Source organism: Mya arenaria, chromosome 12, assembly GCF_026914265.1.
Source record: "Mya arenaria isolate MELC-2E11 chromosome 12, ASM2691426v1".
Taxonomy (NCBI): Eukaryota; Metazoa; Mollusca; class Bivalvia; order Myida; family Myidae; genus Mya; species Mya arenaria.
Window position 1 is genome coordinate 61,086,023 of NC_069133.1, and position 15,133 is coordinate 61,101,155.

At 35.4% G+C, this 15,133-nt stretch overlaps 1 protein-coding gene and 2 long non-coding RNA genes across 3 annotated transcripts; 2 read left to right on the top strand and 1 right to left on the bottom strand.

The window, feature by feature from the left end:
- Nucleotides 1-268: 268 nt before the first annotated feature.
- LOC128210858 (putative nuclease HARBI1) lies at nt 269-2,241 on the top strand. The gene is made up of 4 exons (XM_052915210.1): nt 269-797; nt 1,343-1,478; nt 1,856-2,006; nt 2,173-2,241. The coding sequence occupies exons 1-4, from the start codon at nt 269-271 to the stop codon at nt 2,239-2,241; spliced, it is 885 nt and encodes a 294-aa protein (XP_052771170.1).
- An 18-nt stretch (nt 2,242-2,259) lies between these two features.
- On the bottom strand, nt 2,260-4,882 carry LOC128211985 (uncharacterized). Its single transcript, XR_008257361.1, has 5 exons — nt 4,663-4,882; nt 4,291-4,430; nt 3,407-3,554; nt 3,109-3,196; nt 2,260-2,727 (listed from the first exon to the last, which is right to left on the bottom strand). It is a non-coding gene; the product is annotated as an uncharacterized LOC128211985 (long non-coding RNA).
- Nucleotides 4,001-13,990, top strand: LOC128211986 (uncharacterized). The gene is made up of 9 exons (XR_008257362.1): nt 4,001-4,088; nt 4,914-5,113; nt 8,432-8,565; nt 8,716-8,830; nt 9,569-9,623; nt 10,074-10,167; nt 10,593-10,645; nt 11,754-11,817; nt 12,240-13,990. It is a non-coding gene; the product is annotated as an uncharacterized LOC128211986 (long non-coding RNA).
- Nucleotides 13,991-15,133: the final 1,143 nt, after the last annotated feature.

Genomic DNA, 15,133 nt, shown 5'->3' on the forward strand with positions numbered 1-15,133 from the left:
CACCCACCTGCTCAGCAAATCATATTATGATGAGTTATCAGTAAAGGTAATTATGTGAAAAACTATGTTTTTACAGTTCAGGGGCCAGTTGCTCAAAACCTCTGTTAGGCTTAACGGACCGTTAAACAACTAACTTCAAATTTCAACATGGCGTTAATTTTCTGTTGCTCAAAGGAATGTTAAGTTTTAACGATGGAGTTAACGGTGGAACTGACCGTTAAAGTTAATTGAGATAAGAACCTCGATTAAAGTTAACGGCAGCTTTACCATGGCAGGTGTATTTTTACCAAATGTAAGGAAACAGCGTCAGTATAGACATACTCCTCATTTTCAGCATCTTGATGATGGGGAAATGCACGAGAGGTATCGTTTCACAAATGATGGCGTAGCATTTTTGGAGGATATCTTGAAGGATGACATAAAAAGAGACACTCACCGGAACAGAGCCCTCAGTGTGCGACAGATGGTTCTTATAACCCTTCGGTTCCTCGCCACAGGGGCGTTTTTCAATGTTGTAGGAGACAGCATGGGTTACCACAAATCAACAGTTTCTCGTGTGGTAACCCACGTGACATATATTATTTGCAAAAGAATGAAACGATTCATTGTATGGCCTTCCGGCGAAGAGAAGAATAGAGTGAAGAGCGGATTTTTCACATCGGCAGGCTTCCCTCACGTAGTGGGGTGCGTTGACGGGACACACATCCGTATCCAGGCCCCTTCTGTTGATGAGCCAGCTTTTGTCAACCGAAAAGGCTATCATAGTATCAACATGCAGGCAGTTTGCGATCATGAAGGTAAAAATGATTGAAATTTCACCATAAACATTCTAAAGATCCTTTTCTTGTAAACGCTTTATCAAATAATTTTTGTCAACTCGTCTTAGACCGAAACGGTCATAAAATCTGAAATTCACCCCGATTATCGATCAATAATGGGCATATTCTGTTTGGTCAGAATGTGACAATTATCATAGAAAGTTTTACAAATGGTCCCCTAAATGTTTTTCATTTAACTTAATACGGTTTACCACTCTAACCTAACCATACGCAGGGATGGCTCCAGGATTTGATGATTGAGGGGTTATAGTTGGGACATACAGCTCTTAGTGCTCCCTCTCTCCCCCGACATCGACACAAATAAACTTTACATTTGTGATTGTACATTAAAGAACATTAAGGAACCGTCCCTGATGATATGGGCTGGAGGCCTTCATGCAATAAATGTTTGAATTGAATTGATGATAAAAAATGCAAATGTTGTTTATAATCATGTCATAAAATTGTAAGACTGAACGTGTTGTTATGCTAATTGGTAAATAACTAAATAATTATTGTCCCAGGATTGTTCACAAGTGTCAACGCCAGTTGGCCGGGCTCGTGCCATGATGCACACGTGTTCAGGACATCAGGGCTGTGCAACAGGCTACAACGAGACAATCAATGTCTGGAAGATGGGGTGCTTCTTGGAGATAGTGGGTAAGAACCGTGGTCTAATTGTTAATTATAAACACTTCACTTTCAACCAAGGGGTCGCATGTTTTTATTCCCTGTCGCATCAATAAACGTACTAATCGTCTCGCGGGAGGGACGTTAAATGGGGGTCAGTGCTATACACTCATGCACGTTAAAGAACCAGGGTAGCTCAAACCAGGGTTACATTCTGTCTGTGCACAGCATGCTCCAAAAATCGAAATGACTAATATTCTTAAGGGAGCAATCGCTGAATGAGCAAGGCCCGAGGGCAAGTATAAACAATCTTACACACACCCGTATGATTACAAGATTGTAACATCGGGACGTTGTTGTTTTTTTGTCAATTTTATTATTGATATTGTTTTTATTCCCTGCCACAGGTATCCTTTATGGCCATTCCTCATGACGCCGTTTATGAACGCTGACACTCCTGCCAAGGAGAGGTACCAGCTAGCCCATACTAGAACCCGGGTTTGCATAGAAAGGGCCTTTGGTAGGCTCAAGCGGCGCTTCCACGTTCTGCACAGTGAGGTACTTTCTTGCATATGTTTTTTGAATACTCGGACTAAGTTTATTCAGTCTATAGTTTAAGTGCATAAAGTGACTGCTTTCATTTTTAACTTTACTGTTCACCTTTATGATATGTAATGATATTAAAAACTTTGCTATGATTACTATTTATTTATTTTTATTTCAGATCAGACTAAGTCCAGACAAGGCCTGTCGCATAGCTACAGCCTGTGCAATTCTACATAATGTAGCATAAATGTTTAATATGCCAGAGGTAGATGATGTAGATGTCATACAAAACATTGATAATAATGTGCAGGATGATGTTGGTACTGGAACAGCGACACGGGATTTTATTGTTAACAGTTACTTTTAATCAACATCATCATCATCATCATCATCATCATCATCATCATCATCATCATCATGCTCACATCATCATGTTCAGATAATCATAATAATCATCATCATCATGTTCACATCATCAAGTTTACATCATCATCATCATCATCATCATCATCATCATCATCATCATCATCATCATGCTGTAATAAATAATAGCTTTAACTGTTCGTTTTGTTCGTTTTCATTTTTACATATATCATTTATCTATTTACAATACAATACAATTAAATTTAATTTAATTGAAAAATTGGCTTTTTATGAAAGAGTCAACGTCCTCGTTGTCCATACGCCTCTCATATTTCTCTAGTACCCGTTGCTGTGTCTCAACCAGCTTTTGCTGAAAATGATTAATATTACTAATTAATTTAATCATAATAATAAGAATGATAATAATAACATTAATTATAATTATGATAATACTAATAATAATAATGCTACTGATACTACTAATACTACTTTACCTACTGCTACTGCTGATGATGGTACTACTCCTGCTGCTGTTACTGCTTCTGATGCTACTACTTCTACTAATGCTACTGCTGCTACTGCTGCTGTTTTGCTACTACTACGACTACTACTACTGCTACCACTATTACTATAACTAGTACTACTACACTTCCAGTTCTAATTCTATTACATTCAATAATAATAATTAGCTGCAACAATCACGAAAACAATAAAAATAATAGGAAATTGATTTTATGAATGATGTTTATACCTTCTTCTCTGACAATGCCACCTGAGATTTGAAGAAACGAATTTGCCACTCGGCAACCTCCTCGCTTAGGGGTTTCTTCCGCTTTGGTCTGAAAACATAAAATCAGAGAATGCAATTATCAATACAAGGTTAAGTTAAAACTGTTACATGGATATCCTAGAAGCTGCCGTAAACTTGGTTCGTATACGCATTCCATATCAACACAAAAGCCGGTTTACACTTTGACAGTTACACGTTAGTAAATATATTATTTTGTATAGAGAACAAATAACCATATTACTGAAAATGATAAACTAACACAGAAGCTCTCCCTGCAAACGTTGCCCGTAAGCTCGAGGTGCAGGGGTCCTGTTTCACTTCAGTTGGGCATGTTGGCTCGAAATCAGAGGGCTCCTCTCCCTCCTGTGGGACCACTGATGGGATGTTAGCAATATAGCTCAAACCATCTGCAATTAACAAGCATAAGTTGACGTTTATTTCAAGATAAAGGAACAACACAGCAACATTGTATATTGAAGAAATCATATAACTTATTTCATAATAAGTTTCTAACAATCTGTATTAAATAACAAAGAATTAAAGTACGTTTTGACTTCTTTCAAAATTTACCAACAAGAAGGACAGAAAAGTCACTTGACAGTTAACGACTATCGATTTATCATGCCATTAACATGCTTTTGAAAGTCGACTAAATGTATAATATATATACACTTGTAACTAAGTTGTATGTATATAACGATTGTACATGACAAAATATAGTTTCCAATTAAATGTAATTGAATTCCAATTAATAGTGTGTCACTTTGCAACAGCTCGTAAAGGGAGGTCACTGCGTCGCAATTCAATTCTTGGTATAGTTTTCTTTGCGATATTTATTCTTAGGAGTTAAATGCTTGATCTTGCCATGTGATCGTGTTTCTATAACACTGACAACAAATGGTGATTACTGTAGATGTTTCGACAAGTGAATGGAATAACAGGTACGTGTTAATGTTTATGTTTATGTTTAAGCAGCTTTGAAGAGTAAAATTTCACTTATTCGTCATTGCTTTTCAGAAATAATATATTTCTATTAATAGCAACATGATGTACGTTTATTTTTAGAACATTGGGTTTTCCATATAGCAGTTTTTATTTAGTAATCGTACATTATTCAAACACATACACTGCAAAAGTTCAAACCATTTTCGTCAGTGTCCGTCCCTCCTGTTATGCCGCTGAAGCTCGCATTGCCATGAACAGAGACAATCCTCTGTGATTGCTCAGATGCAACCTTTAGACTTGCCAAGCCCCTACCACTCTCGCGTCTCTGCAGCTTTTCACTGTAATTTTTAAGAAAATTTTATTATTCCATGACCAATAACTTTACTTACAGTTTAGTAACAAACAATTTCTAATGATTTTGTGTGCTGTGAAAATCTTCAAATGAAAACAACATAACAAACCAGTGAAATTATCAACATCACAATATCTTATTTTTTTAAAGATGACATTTGGTATTATTTATTATTTTGCAGTATTCTATATATCTAAGAATTAAACAAATATTTTCACCTTGTCACCTCTTCCTTTGCAATTCTTCTTATATTCTGCCATTTGTTTGATACTTCTTCTGCAGATCTTATGGCAAAGCCCAAAGAGGAAATTATTCCAGCAATTCAGTGCCATTCTTCTTTTTTTCTGATTTGTAACCTTGTTACTGAAGCTAGAGCTAAGTAGCTCTTTAGTTTCTTCTACACTCATAAGTTCCTCTAACATCAAAACTTCATTTTTATTAAAGTTTGTTTTTCTCTTTTTTTTTGCAGAAGACAAGTCAGCCATCTTGGAAGGAGAATAATGCATTATGGGACAGGAAGTAGAAATTTAACAGCCTGTTAAGGATTTAACACTGGCGTTATGGACTTAACGCTGACGTAATTTAACGGCAGCGTTAAGTCTCTTTAAGCAACAGGATTTTAACGGAGCGTTATCTTACGCTCCGTTAAGGATTTAACGGACTATTAAGGTAATGTAGCGTTATATTTAACAGAGGTTTTGAGGAACCGGCCCCAGATTGTTATGAGGATGAATTAATATTAAATATATGTTTAAGATTTGAAGCTATTTTGGTTTCAGTTTACTCTTGTCAATTTCTGAGAGCTCAGTCAGTTATGTTAGACAACCTTCACATCCCATCCAGAAGAACCAAGCGGCAACTGATGTGGCCGAGCAGGCACAAAGATACAGATTCAATCTATTTATCTTACAATGTAAAAATTGTTGTCAATTACAAGCCTTAATCCTTGTTTAGTCTTGTTGTTTGGTGAAGGTAGTCATATCGTCAGTCATCCTTCCGTCTGTATGGCCTAGTGGTAAACAATCCGCCTACGGAGCGGGGGATAGTGGGTTCGATCCCTGGCCGCGTCATACCAAAATACTTTAAAAGTTGGTACAAGTAGCTTTCTTGCCTGGCGCACGGCATTTAAGGGTAGTGCTTGGAAAAGTGGTGTACTCAATACTGGTTTAACCCAGGAAAGTTGTACCCCGTGTATCTGTGCAATACACGTAAAAGAACCAAGGGGTCTCTTTGAAAAAGAACTATCTCTTCAGCATGCTGTCGCTTCAGCAAAAACAAAGGACCCTGTTGGAAATAAGTGCTTGCACTTTCACGGGTTATCCTTGACCGATAGGTCAAAATAAAATTTTAATACATACATACATACATCCTTACAATATAGTAAGTCAAAGCATTCTGTTGTTTGTCAAGCTTTGTGTTCAGGTTACCTTACTCTTCCTTTGACCTCAAGATCTCAAATAAGGAGTCATCTTGTGCCCTTCACCAATCTCTCTACCAATCGTTACGACCAAGCTAGTCTTGAGCATTTCTAGTTTCAACCTCACAAGCATTGGTCTACTGACAGAATGACCAGCATATGCAAAGTAATGCACACCCACTTGTTCTGTGGGGCAGAACCATCACAATAAATAGATGCTAACTGTCACCATTTCAATGGTCATATCTCTTAGAGTGATAGTCTGATACAATAAATGGATATGGATGGTTAAATGAACTTGTCCAAGATATAATGGCAAAACACATTTTGACCTAACTTGTAGATAAGACCTAAATAAATTTGTTTGGTTAGGGTTACATCCTTTTCCAAAATAGGTAGGGTAGGTTTTCTTTTTATTAGGCTTTATTAATGTCTTTTTCATCATTAGATAATGGTGTTAAAGTTATCTTTCCTGTAAAAGCATTTAGGTTTTAACTACAAAGTCAAAAGCGATTAACCTATTTTAGTTTTTCTTTTTTTTTTCAAACTGACTATAAAACAGTAGTGTCGGCACCTATTCTGTAGGTAGGGTCGGGTAACCCAAAACAAATGTATTTTTATAGGCCTTAATATTTAAAAAAGGGCTTCTAATTTAATTGAGCTGAGAACTTATGCACCAGTCAATATTTTACCACCAGTTTGTCCCCCCAGGGCAGGCATTTTACCCGGGGTTGGCTGGACCGAAAGTCGAAGTCCCAGCTATTCCCAACCTGGTGGGGTGGGGGGGGGCATAACTAGCTTGTCAATTAGAATGTTTAAATCAGGTGATGTAAGTCATTGAACAGCAAACTTCTTCCAACATCTGAACTGGGAAATCTGAAACATAAAACATTTAATCTTTATGCAACCAAACAAATCATGCAATAAATACAGTGTTAATATTATATTTTCTTGTTCCACTATTCATTTAAAATTCTCATTTTAATTATCAGTCATAATAACAGAAGGTGAAGTCATATAAGGCATTCATTCACACTTGACAACCATCCGAAAATACACAGCGTCCGAATTACGTAAACTTCACTCAAGTCAAAATATTTCTTTCCAGACAAGTGATCACCGAAACTCGAGTGTACCATTATATTCTACATATAAATAGTGTTCAAATGCCGTTGTTATATTAACTTGATCAACAAAAGTAAAATAAATGGTAACCATATAGCGTCCACTGGGCGCCGCCATTATTGGCCTTTGCCTGACGTACTGTATGAAATATCAGTAAGCAGGGAACCAGACTAATATCCGCACTGACATTCCATCTCGTAGACGGAGAAGCTAAAGGCATGTATAAGCATGCAAGACAGTTTTAGACATTTACTCTTTCCTACAAAGTAAAAAATGACATTTAGGTAATTTGTTAATTAAATGGGGTGGGTTCTGGAGGGATTTCCCCTCCCCACTACCTTTTTCTTCCTGCATATAATCATAAAATACGGGGTCATCAGTTCAGCACAAAAACAGTGGCGGTTTTTGCAATATTTTTCAGAAGTTTGTAACATGCTTGTAGGTGTGCAATTTACTCTTCTTAACAGCTGTTTCGACTTGAAATAGAATATGGTCGAGAAATATTTTCTTCTCAATTTGTTCTTTAAACACAGTCTATATGAATTTCTTAAAAAAGGATATTGTTCATGTAAAATTAACAAGACATTTACAATGCCAGCTCTAAAATAGTAAAGCATAGGCATAGCAAAATTCAAAACATTTTTATTTTATGTTCTTTGTGGTGATTTATAGGCATTTATAAACAATAAAAAACAATCTTTCACTGTTTCAAACATATTGAGATATTTTTTACTGTTTGAAATTTCAGCCAGCTTTTAAATAAATATTGAATCCCATCAATTTAAACTGGTATGCCAGAGATCTATGTGTTAATTGAGTATGTTGTGACTGCTGACTTGTATTAGTCTTTTGTCTGTATTGTGCATCTATTTGCACATTTTGTTTGCTATTTTAAGCAAACATTACATTAATTGCAAATTCTATAAGCAATTAATCAAAACTTACTACACATTTGATGCAGAATGATGTTTTTTATGCACCAGTCAATTGTACCCCCCACCCCCACCCTATCCCCCCCAAGTCCGGGGAATAGCCGGGACTTTGACTTTCAGTCCAGCCAACCCCGGGTAAAATCCCCACCCTGCGGGGACGAACTGATGGTTAAACCCCGGCCAAATGCCCCGCACCTCCGCTAAATTTGGCGCTTTGACAAAACCACTGTGATCACCCGGCCCTGCGGGGCCACCTTGAAAGTAAAAACACGGCCCTTTTCCCCAATATACCCCCGGACGTGGGGGGGGGGGCATGGTTACAATTGACCGAAGTATTAGTGTGCATATGATTTCAGCTTATGGACAAGAAAACATCTACTTCAACAATCACAGGAACACAATGAGATCCATATTTTAAAGAAATAATGCCATCTTTCATTAATTAGTTCTATCAATCATTCATATATATTCACTTGTAAAATTATGATGTCAGTAATATTCCATTTCTTTCAGAGGAGAAGAAGTTCATTTTGGTATGAGGACTGGCGACCAAAAGTCAGTAGAGGACCAAAGAAGCCAGTAGGCCCAAAACTGCTGGCAGAAAAGACGCAAACATGTTGTTTATGCACAGAACCTCATGATGAAAGGTATAAACATAACAATAACAGCAAGGAAACAGAAAACTTCAGAACATTACCCTCAATTGGTAAAAACAACTGGCCTTTGAATTTTGCTTTTGAATACTGATTTAGGATTTATATAATTGTATTTCAATTACAGTATGGTATTATTCACAGAAAATACTGGGAGTGTGATATATGTTGTTCGAGGTTACATCCTGGGTACATTGGCCGTGATCAAGATGAAACACCTGCAGATAGCTCCACCGCCTTCTGGTGTGAGGCATGTCTGGTAATAATACACAGTGAAATTATTTGTGTTTTAGCTTTGAATTTAGAAAAAAAATCATAAAACACTTAGTGTTGCATCTTCACAGAGGTTGATGAAGATGTTGGGAATTTGATAACTGAGAGTTGTCAGTGGTAAGGGTGTTTGCTTCTCACTAAAAGATTTGTGGGTTTGAGCCCTCACCATTGTAACTTTCCTAACCCACAGCTGCCTGAGAAACATACCGTAGTAGATTTATATCAGCTTTGAGCAGTCTTTTTAATGCAGCAATAATGAATTTATAAAACCCAAAAAACAGACTATTGGTTTCTGTTTAATGCTGTCTTAACAATTGAGTAAAATAATAAGTATAAACCAACACTGCTTCAATGTTGAAGAAATTCAGGCAGTTATGTGTTTAATTGCCAGGCTTTTAATAAGTTAATGTTGATGGTGTGAATCTTTAAACTTTCACTGTTAAATTATTCTTTGTACACTTGTACAATTTTTTTAACAACGTATTCACTGTGTAAAGTGCAACCTGAATCTTTCTACAAAGGAGAAGTTACTTCAAAGTAGAGCCATATTGGACCATCTTATCCCTATTGTTATCTTTCAGGAGGGGTACATCATAGATGCAAATGTTATTCTGTTTGCACTGTATATAACAATATACATTTAATTATTTATAAAGCGTTATACCAGTAGAGTATATATGTACATGTTTGCATATGTAATGCTCAATCACTTGTTATATTTCAGATGCATGCTGGGTACAGTCGTTATGGCTGATAATCCATGCACAGGGAACAAAAAGGTTAATTTAAACAATTGAATAGCAGTAGCTTTGGTTTTGCAAATAGTTTGTCCAAGGGTAGATCAGTAAAATACAAGGATCAATGGTTGTCTGTAATTACGTAAAAAATGTTTTAATAATAAGACTAATAGGCAGCTTAAGAGTCATTGTAATAACGGAGAATGCGTCAACAAAATTATTGAGACAAATGGTAGTTAGCCATAATTATCTTACAAAATAAGGCAAGTTTAACCAATTGGTTTTTATCTTTACAGTTCATAAGTAATATAAGTTTTAACACATGTGGATGAATATAATAATATTGTGGTGCAGAGTTTGCATACAGTCTGACCATCAATGCTACAATGATTTTTATCACATATCAGTAGCTGTCAAGTTTTTACATAATCAGTCATGGATATGCAGACATATTTCTTTACCTTTCTTAATATATAGATATTTCAATTATAGTCAAACTCGATGGCTGCAGAGACATGAGGCATTCCTGAGGTGTAGAAATATGCCTTACAGTCGGTATTATGGAGCAAATGTGTTCTCATGTGATGTAAGTAGTAAACTATGTTTTTTCTTTAAATATCCTTATTGCCTCTATAAAAGGTGCACACAAAACAATTTCATTCAAAGTCGCTTCTTAAAATCTTGCAGTCATGTCTTCAGAAATGACTCACATTTTGAGCAAATGGGCAAAAGAAGAAGAAATATTTACTAAATATTTTTCCTTTTGATTTTTCTGTGTTTTTGTATTTAACAATTGTATGACATATTATACAAAGTTGATTGTAGAAACAGCATTATAATACCAAGATTTAAAGTTGAAGGTCACTGTGACAATGAACAATTGACAAGTCATAAGTCAGAACAGGATATAATTATGTTTTGTAAAGGTTTTCTTATGAACCAGAGACTATGTAATTAGTTTCAATCTCTGAATTATATATGTCCGATAAATCTGTGTCAATTTCTTTACAGGCACAGATAATTTTAAGAAGAAACCTTGACAGAATTTTCTTGAAGAAAAAGTAGTAAGCAAGATTTTTTTTTCAAACAGCTTAGTAGTAAAGTCAATGTTGAGCCATCTTATTTTAAAACCGACTATACGAAAAATATAAAGTGCTGTACTACCAACCCAAGCGTCGGCGTCACACCCTTATTAAGGTTTTGCTCACACACATAGGTTAATATCTCAGCGAGGTATTGCATTGAGACTTGATACAATGTAACCCAACAATCAAACCTACTGAATTTACCAAGATAACTCTAGTTTACATTTAATGTAAATAATTGCCCTTTATTATATAGTCAACTAAGATATTCTGGTAAAGGTTTTGCGTGTAGGCACACATAGGTTAATATCTCAACAATTACTTGAGGTATTGCATAAAGACTTTATACAATGGTATTCAACCACCCAACTTAAAACTAGACTAAATTATTCTGGTTAAAATGTTCCATGTAAATACATTTATGTTAATATCTCAGCACATCATGTATTGCATTGAAACCTCATCTGACAGTGATCCATGCATGTTTCGCTAAAACGTTTCATTCCTTACACTGAAAAGCTGCGGAATAGTCGAGCCCACTGTCTCTGTGACAGCTCTTGTTAATGTATATAATTATTTCATATTTATGTTATAAGTGAAATTATCACAGTAATAAAGTTGGGAAAAAGGTTATAGTGAAATCATTCAGAATTGTTCCTATCAGTAATATGGCATGATTATATCTGATTGACTGACAATACTTTTTAAAAGTATGAAAAATTGTCAAAGTTGAATTGAAATTACTTTTATCAAACCTTATCTAGTGACTGATGGTTTTGTCTAGTAAACGCATCAATTTATGTCACTGTTATTTTCGGTCCAGAGGAAATCTTCAGTCAACTTCACATTATTGATGGCATTGCAAACAATGAATTTGCAAACTTGTTTAATGAAGAGTTTGGGTAAGAAATACTCTAATATGATATACTTTTGTAAATGAGTGGTTAATTAAGCTCATAAAAACTTGGTTTGAGATGCGAAATAAACAAATTGTGAAATCGGCTATAAGATCAAATGATCAAAGTTAGGCCTCCTCTTTCAAATGATTTGTCTGGCTGAAATTAATGTTGATTTCACTTCCTGACAGATTGGCAGAGTGTTACGTGTCAAAAGTGTTGCAGAAGGAAGCAATGATTGCCATTCTGCATATGGTAAGAGTAATGTTGTTAAGTTTATATTCAAAAACTGAATTACCATAATGATTTGTTGCTTGGAGCGTGTGTGATGTGTTCTGGGATCACAAATGATGGTCCGAGTAAAAAGTTTTTGCATGTTTATTGACACCATAATTCAGTTAAGATTAATAACCAGCCAAATTGCAACATGCACCTTTTTACTTCATTCGCTTTGTCTTCAATCCAACTCAAATACTCATTAATTTCTTAAAAATGTCTTTGGTTATAAAGGATCCAAAGGAATGATCTCTATGAATATTCTAGATCATTTAGATCTGACATATGTTAAATGTTATAGTAATGTTGTGTCTATATAACATCCAATATCATATATTATAGTATTGGTGTGAAGAAGTCAGACATTTCCATTCATCATGTTAAGCACTTCTCAATTTCAGCACTCTGCTGTCGGTAATTAGGAGGCGGATTCAAGACTGAAGGAGGCAGGGAGTACCAGTAACAGGGCAATGTTTGCTGGGTTATTGTAAATGAGGCCATGGAGTGTGATGGCAATACTTAATATTTTATCACAATTTTAAGTGATTTTTTGTTGATAACAGACAGCCATTAAGATGTAATTCATTGTCATTGTGTACAACTATGTACCAAGTATTTATATCAGGATAAACACCGGGGAAATACCGGATTAAATTTTAGCATTTGAACACATGTGTCATAGCGAAACTTCTCAGTTATATCGCATTTTCTGTTTTGTCATTGTATAGTTGATGAGACCATAAGTAATAAAATACACTGTTAAATTTCACACTGAAAGTAAGGTATGAATGTGTCTATTAATGTGTCACCAGTAAAACTTGCTTTGTAGACATCCACATCACCTGTGATAGTTTGTTCACTTATGACTTATTTACAAGTATTGAAGTATATATGATTGGATGAAAAAGATGAATAAATGCATGCTTTTAATATTTTGTCTATGTGTGCTATTTTTCTATGGCAATGAACTTATATATAACTTGACTAGTCCAATCTAAAATTTGCTTATTTCATTTTTCGTGGTAACTGCTAAAATAAGGTTTAATTTTACCTAATGATTGGTCAAAAGTACATGCTCAATTAAACAGACATTTACTGAAAAAAATGTAAAAAATAAAACTAATAAATGAATTATTTTTTATATTTCAGCAAACCATGTGATTACTTATGTGATTGGGACATACTAGTCGATTGTCAAGGACGACACAACAGGCCATTATCATGGGCGGCACACCAGGCTCTGTTCTTTTTTTGTACATATTGCTAATCAGGCTACATTAGAGCAATGTACAGTTTATCACAAAAAGCAAATCGACTTCGTTAATTATAGACTTACACAATGAAATCTTTAATAAACTATGAAACCAATATACCCTTTATGGAGCTGAAATTTTGGACTATGGAAAGAACGATGTTTTTGAAAGAGTTCAACTTCGATTCGAAGTTTTTTTTTTATTTTAGCTAGTTTTGTAATGCATCCTTTCGTAATGATATTTGAGATTATGGGTCTTTACTATAATGTCTACGTAAAACAATAATACAACATGCATATGATGTGAAATTTAATTATTTTACAAAATGTACTACTAATGCAACATCTAGTCTAACATCAACAAAGTTAGTTTTCTCAATACTGATTAGTAAGAACATGATCGATTATTTAAAATCTCTTTTTATTCATACTGTTGTGAATTCATTATCAGATCGTATCTTGTGTAAATCTTTAGAGAATGACGGCAAAAAAGATACTAAGTTCAACTTAAAATATTTGAGAACCTTTGATAATTAAATGAGTAACTGAAATATCAGTAATGTTTCTGAAAATATTACAGATGTTTATTGACTCTGCGGCCTTCACACTCGTATCCATGATTTTATTGCTTCTATACAAACGTGTATGGTAGGTATAATCAATTCACGCATGTTAAAAATTTCCACTCAATTTCAATGGAAGCAGTACTATTTTCCCATATCGATTTTTTGTTTACATTGTAATATGTAGCTTGTAATCAAATGCGATACTTTGATATGTACGAAATCGTTTATTTACATGTATTTATAAGGATAACTTTTGTAAAGATTATATTGAACTCGTTAAGGTTATGAATTATTTCCTCTTCATAAGAGTGCATTTTTCAACATGCATGTCTAAGAATATATTTTATTGTAATATGAATGTATGTAAATTCAGTATGTGTACCAAGAAGAAGAACTAACTATTTTATATTCTATACTTGGTTCTAAACGTTATAGAAATGCGTATTGATAAATAAACATGTTCACTCGTTTTTATTTCTTTCTGATGCAAGTAGGAGACTTTGAATAGGTCACTTTCTGTATAGTTATCTTTTGACGAAAGTTGCTAAGAACTAATCACCAACGTTCTAGTACTTGTCGGTAAGCAAGCGCAGCTGTGCTCTGGATAAGGGTTGAGGGATCCCTATGTGCCAAGTATACAGTTTGTATATATACAGTTTGACAGAGACCGTGGAGTTTTCTACAGGAACATCCGGTATATTGCGATCCTTATATGCCTAGTATATGGGTTGACAGAGAGATGCAGGAAGTATTCCTAAGGAACATCCGGTATATTGCGATCCCTATATGCCTAGTATATGAGTTTACAGGGAGACGCGGGAAGTATCATCAGGGAACATCCGATATATTGCGATCCCTATATGGTCAGTGTATTGGTTTACAGGGAGATACGGGGAGTATTCTTAGGGAATTTCCGATATATTGCGATCCCTATATGCTCAGTGTATTGGTTTACAGGGAGATGCGGGGAGTATTTTTAGGGAACATCCGGTATATTGCGATCCTTATATGCCTAGTATATGGGTTTACTGGGAGACGCGGGAAGTATTCTTAGGAAACATCCGGTATATTGCGATCCCTATATGCCTAGTATATGGGTTTACAGGGAGCCGCGGGAAGTATCAGTAGGGAACATCAGATATATTGCGATCCCTATATGCCTAGTATATGGGTTTACAGGGAGACGCGGGAAGTATCATTAGGGAACATCCGATATATTGCGATCCCTATATGCCTAGTATATGGGTTTACAGGGAGACGCGGGAAGTATCATTAGGGAACATCCGATAAATTGCGATCCCTATATGCCTAGTAAATGGGTTTACAGGGAGACACGGGGAGTATTCGTAGGGAATTTCCGATATATTGCGATCCCTATATGCTGAGTGTATTGGTTTACAGGGAGATACGGGGAGTATTCCTAGTGAACATCCGGTATATTGCGATCCTTATATGCCTAGTTTATGGGTTGACAGAG

Coding starts and splice junctions, on each gene's coding strand:
- LOC128210858 (XM_052915210.1), top strand. CDS start 269: ATGGCAGGTGTATTTTTACCAAATGTAAGGAAACAGCGTCAGTATAGA. Junction 798..1,342: donor GGCAGTTTGCGATCATGAAG/GTAAAAATGATT, acceptor TTATTGTCCCAG/GATTGTTCACAAGTGTCAAC. Junction 2,007..2,172: donor TCCACGTTCTGCACAGTGAG/GTACTTTCTTGC, acceptor TTTTTATTTCAG/ATCAGACTAAGTCCAGACAA.